A 16,903-nucleotide genomic window follows, 5' to 3' on the forward strand; every position below is an offset into this window, starting at 1 on the left:
GTTTGATTCTCTCTGTAGGAAACTCATCCCTCTAATTTTCCCTGTTGTCCCCCCAGCATCCTTCCCTATTGGATATTATTTACGTATGAGAGTATAATTTGCAATTCTTCGTGAGTGGTTGCCAGCGCTGCCCAAACTTGATGTGGACAGTCATCTAAAGAGTGTTAAAAGTCAGATAATGTGATGTGCTGACAATTACAAACCATTTCATAATCTTGGCCTCACCTATCTAACTGGGCACCAGCCTATCCCCCTCAGTGTTTCTTTCCGGTTCATGCTCTGTGCTGATTCGACCATGGCCAAGCTGCCTTGCTCGGCACAGCCTCCTGGGACCAATCCAAACCCTAGCTGCCCCCCAAATCTAGGTTTATTTCCCTTTCCTTAACCTCTTATCCTTTCCCCAGTCTCCCAGAGCACCTAAAACACTCAGGATTATGGACTATCTCATATTCTTCTCTAAGTTTTCTCAATATCTAAAGCTTCTTTCCTCCACAATTTTTAAAATGCCTTGAAAGTGAGGGCAACTTCATCTTCTTCCTATCCCAGTCTTCGACACCCCAAACAAGGCTGAATCCAGCACAAGGACTCAACAAATAGTGGCAAACTGATTCAAGACTATGCTATAGATACTGCTTTCTTCCTGAATGAGATGGAAGAGAGAATATAAAAATAACCAAACCATAAAGGAGGGTCCCACTTAAGTTCCACATAATCATCAGCACTGGCCTTGCTAATCTAACACTTTCTTTGCCTCCTCCTTGTGACTTTTTTTCCACCAGAGCCAGCAATTCCCCTCCCTTTTTAAAATCATGTAGACATATGTCATGGACAGAGAATTGCCCAAAGAAGGAAGACAATGTGTAAGAATTCCTTACACTGAACGTGACTCCTCATTCAACCAAAAAGGGAAAAAAAAAAAATTAACATTGTAAATCAGACATGGAATGGAGATCTTTTTTCCTAGAGGCTTGGTGTCTGCCTGATACTCCTGAAATCATGCACACAGGAGGGCATCTATTTTACTGGAATCAAAAGTGGGTCTGCAGCAGGATTCTAACATGGTCTCAAAGTACCTCTTCGCTGACTGATTGTTCATTGCAAGGGGAAAATAGAATACTTAGACGGTGGAGAAATCAGATTCTACCTCAATTGGGTAATCAAATTAACGTCACCAATGAAGCACAGATGTACACAATGTGCCTCCAAATGTGGTACCCTGAGAAGGACACCACATCACCTGTGCAGTATCCCAAACAAGAATGCAGGGGACTCAATCTAATCATGAAGAAATATGAGGGATTTTTGTCCCACAAAATAAGGGGCAGTTCATTTTACAAAAAGAGGAGCAGTATATTCTTCAAAATTTTACGGTCATAAAAAAATCAAAGAAAGGTTATGGAAATGTTCCAGAATAAAGCAAACTATAGTTACCTGACAATTATTGCCTCTAGACTGGATCCTACACTGAAGGGGAAAAAGTGCTATGAAAGACATCATTAGATCAACCTAAATGTTTGGAATATGGATAGCAGATTAGATGAAAATATTTTATCAATGTAAATTTAGGAAGTTGATAACTGAAATGGGGTTATATAGGATAAAAGCCCTATTCTTAGGAAAGGTACACTGAAATGTTTAGAGAAAAGGACTATGATGTATAAAACTTTTCCTCCAATTTTCAGAAAAAGAACTATTTGTGTGGAGGAAGAGAGAGAGACTACAAATGTGTGAAAATGTTAATCACAGGTAAATCCGGGTGCTAGGTTATAATTTTTTTATAATCTTTTGTAGAATCTTGCAATTTTTTAAACCTTTTATAAATTTTAAATTATTTCCAAATAAAAAGCTAAAACTAAAAGCGAGTCTGTACAGAATCAAAAGCAGCACGTCTCTAAAGAAGAGCCTGAGGAAATGGGCCCAGGGCAACCTTCACATAAGCGGCTTCCTGATGTCCCACTACTGGGTCATTCAGTGATGCCTCCACCTGGGGAAGAGGGAGTGCAATGATTCTAAGGACCACACTGATGACAGTCACAGAGCAGAGTAACAGTAACAGCTACGTTAGGTGTCCTGGGTTCCAAGATGGATCCCAATTCATAGAAAATAAAGGTGAAGTTAGAGAGGTAGCCCACAGGAGCTCATAGTTATGGCAAGTCTTTGAGATAGGGCCAAAACTTAACATAATTCCAAGTCACTACACTCAACGATGTAACCACACTCTCTGGGAACATGGGTTTTTCGATTACAGTTCTTTTCCTCATTTAACAGAGACTTAGCTAGTTAAGAGTGTGAAACTGCTTTACTATGGTACGTGTCCAGACACCTCAGGGGACATAAATTGGTTGTACTGAAATTAGCCATCCTAAGCCTATTCAGTAAGAAGGGATAAAACGGGTCGTATGTAAACAATGTTTTACTCCCATGTCGCTGACTCAAGCGTCTCTCTCTATGCCTGCTTCTTCGGGACCTTCCAGGCTCATCTCTAGTTAATTATGTTAAATCTGCTTTCTTTACAGACACCCAAATTTCACCCTCTGTAGCTACCTGACCTACCTTTACTCTGTCCCCAAACCCCCCCCCACCAGTTTCTCTTTGCTAGAGTCACTTAATCCTCCTAGGCATATCCCAAATCACTCATTCTTGTCTCTCAAGTCTTTCCTAGTTTATGTTCATCTGTGGCTGTAAAACTTGCATCAGATGGTCCTACCTCCAGTTTTTGACAGAGGAGGTTTCCGTGTGGGTCTTAGTTGCCAGGGCCTGACTTAAGCCCGACCGTCTGACGTAAAAAATTTAGAGAACTTAATGGAAACAGCCAACTCTCATCTTTAATGGGAGTGAGGATATAATAGATAAGCAGGAAAACTAAAGAAGCCAGAACTATAAAAAAATTGACAACTAGACCTTGAACAAATGTGAATATTGATCTCACTAATGAATGTTCCACCCCACAATAAATCTTGATAAAATATGGTGGCCACTCTTCTGTGGCAGAGTATTGCACCAGAGCTCTGGTGAATCCAAGAGAAGCCTTACCTCACATTCTGGAGACGTCTCCAACTGTATTTGACCACTGTAGGAATTAGAGAAAAAAAATGACACAAAGTGGAATTTAAAGCAAAAATATTTCAATGTAAAAAGGTAAAATATATTGTTAAAAAAGGGTCAACATACTTTAGTGCAGAGTCCTGTAATTCTAAGTCTTCTGCTGAGTCCACAGGGTAAAAGTTTACAACACTTCGCTCTGTAATATCTGTGCTTAATCTAAAGAGTAAGGGAAAAAAAGTGTTACCAAATTTATTAAACTTCTAATAAATTCTACTGCTTTTAGTCATATATTTAAAAGTTATGTCTATTGTTAAGATTTAATAATGAAAGGTTTATGGTAGAAATTTCAAACTACATGGTATTTTCCCACCATGTGCCAAATACAATATAATGTAGGTTTAATATAATTTTCCATCTGCTTTGGTATCAAAATCCAACTTATTTGAAATATACTAGTAATTTCTGGTAAGGTCATAATATTCATAGGTAGCACACACTAAATTTTATTCTAGAAATTTCTTAGTTTACAGAAGCAAGTAAAGTTCTTCTATACTATACTATACATGTACTATATTATGGTATATGTACCAAGGGCATTTGTTTTAACAGGAAGATCTCTTTGATAGACCCTGATACTCTCGATTTAAAAAATAAGAATTCATAAGCAATTTGATATGCATTTTTTACTTCTGAAATTGTCTTACAGTTTCTGAATTTCTGTGATTTTAAGAGCTGAACTTTTTTTTTAAGATCTATAAAATAAGGAATTTCTATAAGTCATATACAAGTTATAAAGCTATTTTTAAAAGTAGGGATAAGTTCATATTATACATGCCCATTGAAAATGGTATCAAACCAACAGTCAGAAATCCTTAAGAGAAGAAACCAACACAAAAGCAAAACAGGATAGCAATATTCGACTCAATTTTTTGATGTTAAGGTTGTGTGAAAGATAAAGCTCTAAAATTTAATCCTGTAATCAGTGGCTTGACTAAAACAAAGAGATCTGGATCTAGGAAATACGAGATAAAGGAAAACCTTAATGTGTACATAAACTTTTTATTACTATTATTCAAAAGCAGCTAGAAATAAGTGACCTCTTGAAGTGTCCTCTCTTTATTAGGACAAAAACAGGACTCTTTTTTTATCCCTATTACACTGGCACAAAGACACGTTATTATCAAGTTAGGATTGTCATATTATAATATCTATTTCAGGATGTACAACAAAGATCTGCAGCAGCCAAATTAGTGGATTATTTTAGGGAGGAAATCAAATCCCTATAAAGTTTTACAACATAAATAATTTTAAAACAGCAATCCATAAAGACGCAAATCAACTATCCCTTGGAAGGTTACTCAAGGCTGTTTTCTTCCACGCCCACCATGCTGACTTGCTTGACATCCTTTGCGGCGACTCTTTGCCTCAGACCTTTCCAAGCTGGAGAGGCATCTCCAGATCCTCAGTTCATCCCACTTCTCAGGAAAGATGATGCAACTGAGGTCCAGAGCGGGGAGCCACACCTTCCGGGTCACCCCGATCTTACACTTGGTCCCAGTCCCACATTCCTGGCTGCTGCTATTTCCATCAAACAAGGCTGTTCTTTTCCACTTTGGGGCTCACATAGAAATCTCGAATTTGTAAGAAAAGTTTATTGGAAAAGTAATACAAAAATGTAGAAATATTAAAACAACATAAAGTTTGAGCCCAAGTGGGGCCTTCTCTCTGTCACATCATGTCTTCCAGGCTCTGTCCTGGACTCACATTCCCTTCCCATTGATATGCTTGCCCTTGGGAACCTCATCCCCTTATACTACTTCTGTTACGGCAGCACCTTATGAAAGTAACTTTTAAACCTAAGTCTCGAAGCCCCAGACCTAAACATCTAGTCGCTGAATGGACGTTGTCACATTGCCACCTTGGATTCCGCTCAGCAGGTGCTAAACTGACCCCAACATCCTCCTCCTAAAAACCTGCTGTTCCTCCTGGTTCCCCATCTCAGATGGAGACATGAGGGGTCAGGTCTAAAACACCTGGGACCATTCGCTCCATCCTCACCATCCACTTCAAACAATCACCAGAGAACTACCACAGTACCTACCACTGTGTATCTACAATATTTAAAACTATAAAGAAAAGTAGTAATGTAGAAATACCCACAGAAAAAAAATCCATCTTAATATATTTCTTTCTAGTTTTAATTTTTCCTAAGCTTCTTATACAATTGGGACCTAATTCTATTTATATCGTTGGGATCAAACTTTATGCATTTTTTATTCTATTTATATCATTGGGATCAAACTTTATGCATTTTTTATACTTTTTAAAGTTAACATTATATAATGAGCTATCTAAAATATAGTGGAAAGTTTAAAAAATATTTTATGGGTCACATATTCCATCTTATTAATGACCAAAATTTAAGTTATCTCCAAATTGTTAGATCATTTCCTTTTTTGCAAATATTTGCTATTAAAAACACCCCTCCCCTCACAATTGCTGTTCATATCTCTTTGTCCCTTAGGATATTTTTTTAGAATTAATTCAAAAGTTTTATATCTATTTTTAGACTATGGCTACAAACTACAAGGATGCCTTCTGGAGTGGTTCTGCCTGTTTACCTTTCCACCAGCAGTTCATTTATTATTTCAAATCTTCATAACACTAAAAGATAAGTACTTACAGCCCATCTTATAGATGAGAAAACTGGGGTACAGAGAAGTTATATAACTTACCCAGATGAACTGGTATTAGAGCTGGGTTTGCAACCAGTATCTGGTTGATTAAGGTATGTTCTTCTCCAGCCATGCTATTTCCCCGTTCCTTATAATTTCTCTCTCTCTCTCTCTCTTTTAGGATGTGAAACTCAGCTCTTTAAGGAACACACCTTGGTTAGGTGCTTACTAATAAGCCAGGCCCTGAGCCAAACATTAGGGAGAATTAACAACATGAATCATCATATTTTTAAACCGTCATTACCTCCCCCTACATGTAAAATAAAGTCTCAGCTCCTCCACACAGCATTCGAAGTCACGCCTGCATCCCTCCAAAAGGTCTCTCTGGTGAGTCTCAGTCCTGGCTGCACATCAGAAACACCGGCAGAACTTTTAAAGAATAAAAACGGCCAGACCCCCAGCGCCACAGGTAGTGTCGGGCAGTGTCTGTGTTCTGAAACGTCTGCAAATGATACTGAAGCACAGCCAGCATGGAGATCACCTTTGCTGCCTGAGATTTTCCAAGCTGGCTCCATTCTTTTTGACCTCTGAACCTTTGCATAAGCTTTTAATTCAATCCAGAATTTGCCTTCTCCTTGAAAATGCCAGCTATTAAAGGCCCAGGTAAAATACTCCAACCTTCAGGAAGGTCGGCCAAGCCATCTTCCCTTCTCCATCTGGGGTCAGGCATTCACTCTAGTTATCACTCTTCCCCTTCACTTCAAGCACTTAAATCAATTACACTTATAAATCACTACTCAAAGCAAAGTCTATTACTATAGTTTAAGTTCCTAGAAGGAAGAGATGTGTCTTGTTCATCTTTATATCCCCCAAGGTGCACACTGTAGATCTTTCCATGCTCTAAGCACTCAACTAATGTCTGCAGAATTGAAATGCTTTTCAAATCAATTGCTAAAGATTTCCAGCCATACTCAACCCGAGCTAAAACTATTCTTTTAGAGCCAGACAACAGTGGTGGTGTACTCTCACTGGCACTCTGGGACTCACTCATCACCCTGTTCATAAATTCCCAGAATGTGGTGTGATTTCCACGCTCACCATATTATCAATACAAGACCACATTATCTTCACATTTAAATTCCCAGGATCCCCGAACAGTTAACCAGGGATAAGCTTCGGATCTATTTCTCTATCAATACGGTAGTTATTACTTGATACCAGGTATACTGCTTTACTGAAAAATATTTTGTCTGTGGGAATTCCGTTATCCTCAGCTAAGAAACCAAAAAATATACCTACATATAAAGTGCTTATTATTGATAATGACTAATTCAATTAAAAAATTATCTTGTCACCCAAATCTTTAGAAAATATATGATTTAGTTAACATATATTTGGCACCATCAGAAATAAATATGGTAGTACTTGATAAACCAAGTCTTTCCTTTTTGGACACTCTCTTATATTTCTCTATTCCAGGGGTTTAAACTTCAAGCTATATAAAATATGCACTTTTACCGTATTTCTGTTGTCTAAGAATTATACAAAAATTGCCCTATGAATTCCACGAAGGGTGAATGAATTTCTTGAAGGGATGGAAAGCAGGGAATTGATCTCAGTCCCTCCAGAAGTCTGACTCTTTTACTTATGGATCTCGGGAAAACAGGCAGTTAAAATGACTTTTCTTTGTTAGTGGTTAGTGGTTAAGCCCATACCATGTGTATAAATATCTTAAAAACTGAGATAATGCACTCAATAAATTAGTGTACATTACTGACACCTGAAACCTGGGTCAAGGAAAGACACACCTACCTGTTGGGATCTTGCAGCAAATCCACTGCTTCTCTCAGCTGTTCAATCATTGCTATATTCATGTCCTGGTCTTTGGATGAACTTATTCTGCAACACGAAACCAAGCTTCAGACTGAAAATGATCACTAGAACAGGAATAGCACCTAGGTTCTTAAGAACAAACTTATAAAAATCCATCTGACACTGTAAAAATGATTTTTGACACACTCAACATTTTAGTGAAGATGTGTCAGTACCCTGCGGGGTGGGCTGCCAGAGTGTAGCAGAAAGAGCTGCTGGGCGCGGGGAGCCAGCTAGGCTGTAAAGCAGCTCACACAAAGTCTCAATGCCCGCGGGCACCGCTCATCTGTAAAATCAGGGCAATGGACCGGCTCGGTGGCTCTCACACTGTACTTTCCTGAGCCTTACGGGGATCCACAGGGGTGCTCAGCTACGGCGGGTCTGCACTACTTCCAATTCCAGTTCAACCAGCCTGGCTCAGTTTTATTGCTTTCATACAATATGGGACTTCAGTGTGGGATTCTGGTTCCCAGTTCAGGCTCTTTCAGCAGCAAAATCACCTATGGTGCTTAAGAAAATATGCCAGCTCTCATACTGCTAAGTAGATCTGTCTGGGGCTTGGACATTTTCTTAAGCTCTACAGATGATACTGATTTACAGGCAGGGTTGCGAACAATAGATATAAGCTTGAGAATGGGGTTTCCAAAGCTTTACACAGTTTAAAACCTCTTTCCCTATAAAATCCTTTTCCCTATAATTCTATAAGCAAGCTAGTCCTCCTCGGGATCACAGAAATATATCCAACAAATAGCTGGTTATACTGGACAGTGGTTTGAAAGGAACTCTGCAATATTTTTAAAGGGCAGGAGAGATTTGATCACGGTTACTGCCTTCCACTACAGAATACAAGCCAATGTCTTTCTGTAAGTGGAGAAACTTTTTAACAATGGAGTAAATTCTCACTAAGGGGAAAACCCTCATGAGGTTTGATGGACGGTCCAGGCCTACATGCCAGATCATGGAAAACAAAATCCTGGGAACCAAAAACCTACCCTCTGCCATATGGTCCAAACTCAATCCCCCTGAGTGGTAAACCAGTAAAGTGGTTTACTGTCTGTTAGATGGATCACTCATACCCTCCTGTGTAAATCTTTATATGCAATAGAGTAGAAGCAATGTCCATCTGGTGCGAGATCCCAGCCCTCTGTAACCCTGGGGCAAGATAATCAATCTCCCTGTGCTTCAGTTTTGTCATCGGTGAAGTGAGGGATAACAATAGGACTTACAGGATTGTTGTAAAGAGGAAATGAGTTACTACCTGTGAAGTATTTAGGACAGTGCCTGGCACATGGTATTTAATAATTGTTAGCTATTACAACTATTAGACTTGAGACCAAGACATTGAGGTCTATGGTTTTCTCAGATCTTGAACTTGAAGACTCTGGGGAAAGAAGTGGGAACAGGACCATGTATCACTTTAGGTCCAGTTGTCGGTTTGTTCAGAGAAAGGAAAGTAAGCTAGAATCTCTAGTCTAGAAATTCTATCTGATTTCCTGAATCACATTCTACCCACAGCCTCAAGTCAGATAAAACTCAAGGCCAAGGAACAGGTATGACCTGGCACAGTATGGCCCCAATACTATGACAGTAAGCATGAGACAGAGGAAAACTTGCAACTTCTGATCAATATCGTTGAGTAAGGTATCAGCTTGCTCAAAGAAAAGTGGACCAAAGTTCTATCAGGACAAGGCTGCCATTCTGCTTGAAACATGAACTTCACAGGATGGTGGTTCATCACCAGCCTTCGGTACTCACATCCCCTCGGATGGCCAGTGCGCGTCCTCTTCTATCCGTAACAGTTCTTCACAGGCCTCAGTCCTTTCCTGTGGACGGAACACATGGGTCTTCTGAGAGCCACTGGCTGTAACAGTCAACAGTCTAAACCTGCCCTCACCCATATTCACAACAGCCAAAAGGTGGAAACAACCCAAGTGTCCATGAATGGATGAATGGAGAAAATGTGGTCTTTCCATACAATGGAATATCATTCAGCCTTAAAAAGGACGGAAATTCTAACACATGTTACAACATAGATGAACCCTGAGGACATTATGCTAAATGAAATAAGTGAATCACAAGAAGAAAAATACTGTATGATTCCACTTACATGAGGTTCCTAGAATAGTCAAATTCATAAAGACAGAAAGAAGAATGGTAGTTGCCAGAGGAGAGGGGGGAGGGGACTGGGAAGCTATGGTTTAATGGGGAAAGAGTGTCAGTTTTACAAGATGAAAGAGTTTTGGAGATGGATAGTGGTGATGGCTACACAACAATGTGAATGTACTTACCATTGAACTGTATACTTAAAAAATGGCTAAGATGGTAAGTTTTATGTTGTATGTATTTTGCCACAATTGAAAATAAAATAAAATTTTTAAAAAGAAGAAAAGAAAACCTGGCCGAGGACTACAATACCTGTTAACTTAGAAAAGAGTCAGAAATGCAAAGCTTAACTCCACTCATTATTGCCCTCTTAGCACCTCCTGATGTTGACAGGTTCCTCAGTCGGGCTTGTCAGTCACATGAGAATGTGCATTCTGATGTTGGTGAGAGGAGCAGTGTGTGTGTGTGTGTGTGTGTGTGCGTGCGCGCACGCGCGCACCCGTGCACACGCACACTGTTAACAAAAAAGTCTCTTAACGACAGAAAAATGCCTCAAATTGCATCTAATAGTTTTCACGTGTACAACGTGCAGATTTCACTGAAATGCACCCCCCTCTTAATATCCCAAAGAAGCACTGTGGTGGGAGTATTTAGAAAGGCATGTCCCACTGTTGGAACTTCCATGCGAGTCTTTCCATTTTGATCTCTGACACACAGAAGTGCTGCTTTAACTCAGCTGACAGCTAAAACGGAAGCCATCCCTGAATGGGCAAACATTCCCCTAGCAAGGAAGGAACAACAGACAAAAGGACTGTTTTCTGTGTCAAAGTTCTGACACTTCATTAACTAACTCAGGCCCAGCCAATTCTCCAGATGTGTCACAGAAAATAAGTCTTTTTCTGAGGAGGTATCTAGCTGCATGATGTCAACCTCTGGCTTGAAAAACACTCAGACATTTTCTATATAGATTATACTTTTAGTGCATAATAAAATCAATATATAAATTACTGTGCCTCTACCCAAATGCTAGTGAAATTCATGGGTGAAAATATACTACAAGAAACAACCAAGAAAACATGTTCTTATCTCTTCCTGTTGGGTTTCAACTATAGGAGCCATGGGTATTTCCTTCTAATTTTCAGTTTCATAATAAAAACTAGCCAATAGTAGAAAATATACTTTTTTTCAGTATGCAAAACAGAGGTATACCAGGTTTCTTTTGCTAGGTTAGATGGTGACACAGTTGATACACATTATTCATGGATTCCGTATTTATGAATTTGCCTCCTTACTAAAATCTATTTGTCACCCCAAAACCAATACTCGTGGTGCTTTTGCAGACACACGCAGAGCCTGGCGAAAAATTGGAGTTCCCAACCCCAAAATGCAATTCCCAGTTGAGGCTGAACAAGGTAGCGAGCGACCTGCTTTCTTGTTTCAGCTCTCAGACTGTAAAAAAGTGTCCTTTTCAGAGCCTATTTAGTATCCCATTTTCACACTTCTGTGCCTTTGGTTGGTGATTTTGCTGTTTAAAATGCCCTCTAGCATAGTACTGAAGTGCTGTCTTATCCCAAGCACAAGAAGGCTATGATATGTACTGTACCTTACAGAGAAAACACCTGCGTTAGGTAACCTTCCTTCCCGCATGAGTTAACGGGGCTGCTGGCCGCAAGTTCAGTGTTAATGCACTAACAGTACATATTAAATAGGGTGTCTTGAGACAGAAATACACATAAAACCAGGTTATGTATTGACCAGTTGACAAAAATGTGTGACCAGAGGCTCGTAGGAACCTAACCCTGTATTTCCCGTGGGGGCAACAGTTCAGGACTGGATATTTCAGTGTTTGAGGAAACGCTATCGAATAGAACTGCTGTGAATAAGGATCAACCGTAGTTACAAAGGCACAAGATGCTTACTCAGCGGACAGAAAGCAGGATTATATAAAACACAGAACTCTTGATCGTCGAGGACTGAGTAGTTCAGCACACTGGTTGGCAGTCAAACACATTCTCACAGACTTTAAAAGTGATGCAAGTCAAGGGGAAAATGGGCCTGAATTGCAGCGTACAACTTTTAATTGTAGATTTATGTTTTATTTTATGATTAGCGTTCTTCTCCACTCGCCAACGGAAGCCTCTTGTAGGAACTCAGGAAACATTTGCTGTAGATTTCTACACCCCATCTGCTCCCCTAGATTCGACCCACAGGACCCATGCCGTACAGCAGCCATTCCCATGGAGCACTGTGCATCCTGAAATCTCTAAATCTAGAAGAATCTGCTTTTTTGAAACAACATGTTTTATTTTACTAATCACTTTAATTGCTTTCCTTCAAGGCTTCCATCTTTACTTTAGACCCTCAACTTAAGATAAACTCTTCATAAAAGAAAGACAAAAGCCCAATTTTCCATGTTTCGCTGACGGACTTGTCTCAGAGCTGATAGACAGGCATCAAATCTGGGAGAGCCTTGTGAGAACCACTGGCTGAAGAGTCACAGGATGAAGTTGTTTTTTTGTTTTTTGTTTTTTTTAATTAATTAATTTATTTATTTATTTATGGCTGTGTTGGGTCCTCGTTTCTGTGCGAGGGCTTTCTCCAGTTGCGGCAAGTGGGGGCCACTCTTCATCGCGGTGCGCGGGCCTCTCACTATCGCGGCCTCTCCCGTTGCGGAGCACAGGCTCCAGACGCGCAGGCTCAGTAGTTGTGGCTCACGGGCCCAACTGCTCCGCGGCATGTGGGATCTTCCCAGACCAGGGCTCGAACCCGTGTCCCCTGCATTGGCAGGCCGACTCTCAATCACTGCGCCACCAGGGAAGCCCCACAGGATGAAGTTTTGACTTTAGGAAAATGTCTGGCAGCAGCAGGGGCGGGACGCTGGACGCTCAGCTGGGGTCGGAGGGACTCCTGCTGCCCTAAGAATAAGCGATGATAAGGCTCCACTGAGGTCATGTCAGTGGAGGCGGAGGACAGAAAGGAGGCAGTGGGTGTGAGATATTCTGAAACAAGAACTGATGGATTTATGATGGATTAAACATACAGAATAAAGAATTAGGTTTTCTACAAATGTATGTCGTGTGAGAGGTTCATTATCTTTGTCTTGAGTACACCAGAGTCTCCTACAGTGTACGATTCAGCTGTTTTCCTCCCAGTTCCCTTGAAGGTGATGCCCAGAGACGTTAGTTGAGACAGAGCCCAGCCATCCTAACACCATCCGCAGGAAATAAGAACCAGCACCTAGAGAGCCCGGGCCCGACTTCAACACAGTAACTCAGAGACCACTGTCTCTCACAAGCCACAAGGAACCTGAATTTTACCGAAAGGATTATCTTCGTGATCCTTGGGTGCCACGACCTGAACCAAAAGGACCGGCAGAAACATACCAAGGCACCTAATTGTGTCACAAAGTGGAACCTTAACTGCCAGGTTTATAAAGGGCTAGTTTTCCTCTCGTTTTTGCCGCTCCTATGACGAAGGTTTGCCTGACAATTTAGTGACTTCATTTAAGATTTCAACACCTCAGTGCCACTATACCTGTTTATGAACGTGTCCTCAGAGTGACCCTTCTAAAAAGGGAAGACATTCATTTCCAGATTTTAAAAGTCTCCATTTTTCTTCTTTTACTATGAATATACTCCCAAGAAAAACCTACGTACCTAGAATATGTTGAAAAGCATGTGAAACTTTGTTTTAGCTTTTACTGGATGGTCATGGTAATTCTGATAACTTATACAATGCACTGACTACCAGAGAGCTGAGTAATTTCTGAATACAAAAGAAAATCATCCATATACACAGACAAATAGAGAGGTACGGATGAAAGGGACAAGCTCCTAATATCGGCAAATAAACACGTTGGACTTTGAGAAGATGTTATAAAGGCCCAATGAAGGTGGTAGCAAGCTGACATTTAAGGTGATGGATTGGTAACCTTGAACATAAATTCTACTTATTTACAGAAGTAAATAAGTTAAAAAATTATTATCCTCCACTTGCCTTAATATAGTTTATAAATTCCGAATGGAGAACATCTGTTCCGTGGGAAAATTGGTCTCTTTCTTCTCCTGAGTTCTCATTGTCACTCACAAGGGAAGGTGCTGGTTGAAATTCCTGATGAAATTCCCCTATTAGGAAAACACAGAGAAAGATAGAAAGCATGATTTCATAAGGAGATGAGCAAAACATAGATGACTCTAAAATACATCACCTAGTTTTTCAATCTTCTCCCTGACCTCTTCTGGAGGTATATGAATGACCCAAGTTTTCTCTTTCCGAAAGGATGTGAGGAAAAGGTGAAAAAAGGAGGAAAAAGAGGAAGAAAAGTAAAAGAAATGGAAAACCCCAAATCAAATGAACTTAAAAGTCAAGGCCCCTATATGGCTTAGTTCCTTATGAAAGAAATGAAATTTCCTCTAATTTTTTTTAAGGAACAGAGAATAGAAAGTATAAAAGAGGGCTTTTTGTGCTCTCAGCAACGTGTGACAAGTAAGTATTTCAAACTCAAAATTCAGTAGTTACCAAACAACTACTAAATGGCAGGTATAATACTAAACATTTTGGGGATTTAAAAAATTAGTGAATGGGACTACCCTGGTGGTGCAGTGGTTAAGAATCCGCCTGCTAATGCAGGGGACACGGGTTCGAGCCCTGGTCTGGGAAGATCTCACATGCCGCGGAGCAACTAAGCCCATGCGCCACAACTACTGAGCCTGTGCTCTAGAGCCCGTGAGCCACAACTACTGAGCCCGCGTGCCACAACTACTGAAGCCTGCGTGCCTAGAGCCGTGCTCCACAACAAGAGAAGCCACTGCAATGAGAAGCCTGTGCACCACAACGAAGAGTAGCCCCCGCTCGCCTCAACTAGAGAAAGCCCGCGTGCAGCAACAAAGACCCAATGCAGCCAAAAATAAATAAATAAATAAATTTATTTTTAAAAAAAATTAGTGAACAACTGCAAGAAAGAGTGTGGGAAAGGACTAAAATAAGGACCCCAAATCATAACAACAAAAGAAGTGACTATGATGAGGACCACATGGAGGGGAAAGCACAGTCAGAACTCATCCAACTCGTCTGTGTTCTAGATGATGCAGGAGAGGTGAAAGGAGGAAAAGCAGATCTCTTCTCTCTGATCTGGACACTGGGAAAGAAACAAGTAGGACCACACCACCTTCAAGGACTCCTAGCCAGCAAAAAATACCTACTTCTAGAACAGAGGGGAGGAAAACTGGTGACAAATGATATAATTCTTTTATTTTAAAAAATTTGCCTAAAACACTACCTCTTACACTGTATATACTGTTACAAAGCTTATCTAAATTAATAAAGTGGCAGTCATATTTTTGCATAACGTATACAGTTATATTTGGGGACAATGTATGGTTCCAATCATCATCTCAGATAAACAAATGCTAACCTTAAAAACCTGAGCATAAGTGAAAGCAAACACTAGAGTGTGAGTTGGTTTAAACAGTTCTCCCGTCACTAGGGAGAGCAAGTCAAACTATTAGGGAGATAATCTGCATATTAATCTAGTTCTATACTATCCACACGTCATCAAACAGCCTCTGCCACAAATGTAAACATTACATTTTATAATTTACTTAAAAGTCACTGAATAAACAGAAGCAGTCAAATTACTGTCACAATGTAATCGAATGAGGGCTACTCACCAAGATATGAAGTGTATTACTAGGATTTTAAAGTAGGCAAGACGTAGAGTGTTTAGTGGTCATCTGGTGATCATCAAAGAATCACAAACTTTTAAGAGCTACACAAAACATTACAAATCACCTCATCTAATCATCTCATTTACAGGTGAGAGAATTAAGGTCAACTGACTTGTTGAAAGTCAAGTAGATTCCTGGGCACACATCCCAACTACATTTCCCACCCTTGCATGTAGTTAGATGTGACCCCTGGGCCTGTGAAAGGCCCAGCCCACGCTTTCTGTGTGGCTGGTAAAGTTCTGTTTCTCTAACTGGGAGCTGGACCTTTTGTTCCCACTCCTGGAGTGAACCTCCATGCTCTTTCCCCTTTAGCTTAAAACAGATGGACTTGGAAATATAAATTAACATAAATTAAAGATGGTAGAGTCACCAGATAAAAGGAACTTGGGTTCTTGAAGCACTGAGTGGAGGAGAGTTGCCTGGGAATCACTAACTCCCCTTTGGACTGACTTTGGATTGTGTTAAGTCAATGAAATTTGGGCATTTTATGTGTTACAATAGCTAGAGTTGTCCTAAATAGTATATCTACATATCAATATTTTTTTCCAATAATGGATTTAAAGAGTCTTAAATAAATCTTCAGAATGAGAATAGTTCTACTATTACTAGCTACGTGACCACTGGCATGTTACTTAAACTGAGGCTCACCTATAGAATGGAGATGATCAGAGTATCCATCTCAGAGTTTTGAATTTTAAATGAGATGACCTTCACAGATTAGCACAGTGCCTGGGGCATGTGAAATGCTCAATAAACATTAACTATTACTGTTGCCATGTTTCTGCATATTTTAAACATAGCATTTGAAACTTAAAAACAAGCTCTTTCTCCCCATCCTTCATTCTCAGACCTTTAACTGGACTAAGGCGATGGCAGGTGTCCTCCTTGATCTGTTCTTCTTCCATGATATTTGACATTGGCACATTGAGGCTAACGGTGTCTTCATCAGAAGGCTGAAAAGAAACAGGACACTGCCTCATTCAAGGGAGAAGTCTTAAAAATATAGATTAAGAGAATGCTATGTGATTAAAAAAAAAAAACATACTGTGATTCTCACAAACATAATATTGAGTAAAAGACACCAAAGGACAATGCCACTTATATAAGTTCAAAAATGGGCAAAACTAATCCATGGTGTTTGAAGTCAGGATAGCGGCTGCTCTTAGGTTAGGGGGGTGGGCGCATGATGGGGGCTTTCTGGGTGGCTGGTAAAGTTCTGTTTCTCTAACTGGGAGCTGGTTATGAGTGTGTTCACTTTGTCAAAATTCATCAAGCTAACACTCACATACTTCTCTGTACATATGTTTTGAGCTGAAATTTTTTCAGGTACCTGATGATATTTTCGAACCTAAGACCTGAGAGAACAAAGAAATAACTGGAAATACCCTACCATACCAGCCCTAAGTCTAATAGATCGCTTCAATAGTAATGGTGCTCTGAGATCTGACAACACAAATTTACCAAAACTATATTAAGGTTTCA

At 40.1% G+C, this 16,903-nt stretch overlaps 1 protein-coding gene across 7 annotated transcripts in view; it reads right to left on the reverse strand.

Annotated features, from left to right (window-relative positions):
* Positions 1-16,903, reverse strand: part of LRCH1 (leucine rich repeats and calponin homology domain containing 1) — a 201,829-nt gene that overhangs the window by 50,196 nt on the left and 134,730 nt on the right. For all 7 annotated transcript variants that reach the window (XR_014236937.1, XR_014236938.1, XM_082365414.1 and 4 more), the window contains exons 8-13: positions 16,272-16,374; positions 13,692-13,819; positions 9,348-9,415; positions 7,533-7,619; positions 3,172-3,261; positions 3,034-3,070 (exon numbers count right to left, since the gene is read on the reverse strand). Coding sequence is in view for 5 of the 7 variants with exons in the window: in XM_082365414.1 (XP_082221540.1) it covers positions 3,034-3,070; positions 3,172-3,261; positions 7,533-7,619; positions 9,348-9,415; positions 13,692-13,819; positions 16,272-16,374 (513 nt within the window). In the remaining 2 variants the exon portion in view is untranslated. The remainder of the gene's footprint in view (positions 1-3,033; positions 3,071-3,171; positions 3,262-7,532; positions 7,620-9,347; positions 9,416-13,691; positions 13,820-16,271; positions 16,375-16,903) is intronic.

This window comes from Balaenoptera borealis (assembly GCF_965194805.1).
Source record: "Balaenoptera borealis genome assembly, chromosome: 18".
Taxonomy (NCBI): Eukaryota; Metazoa; Chordata; class Mammalia; order Artiodactyla; family Balaenopteridae; genus Balaenoptera; species Balaenoptera borealis.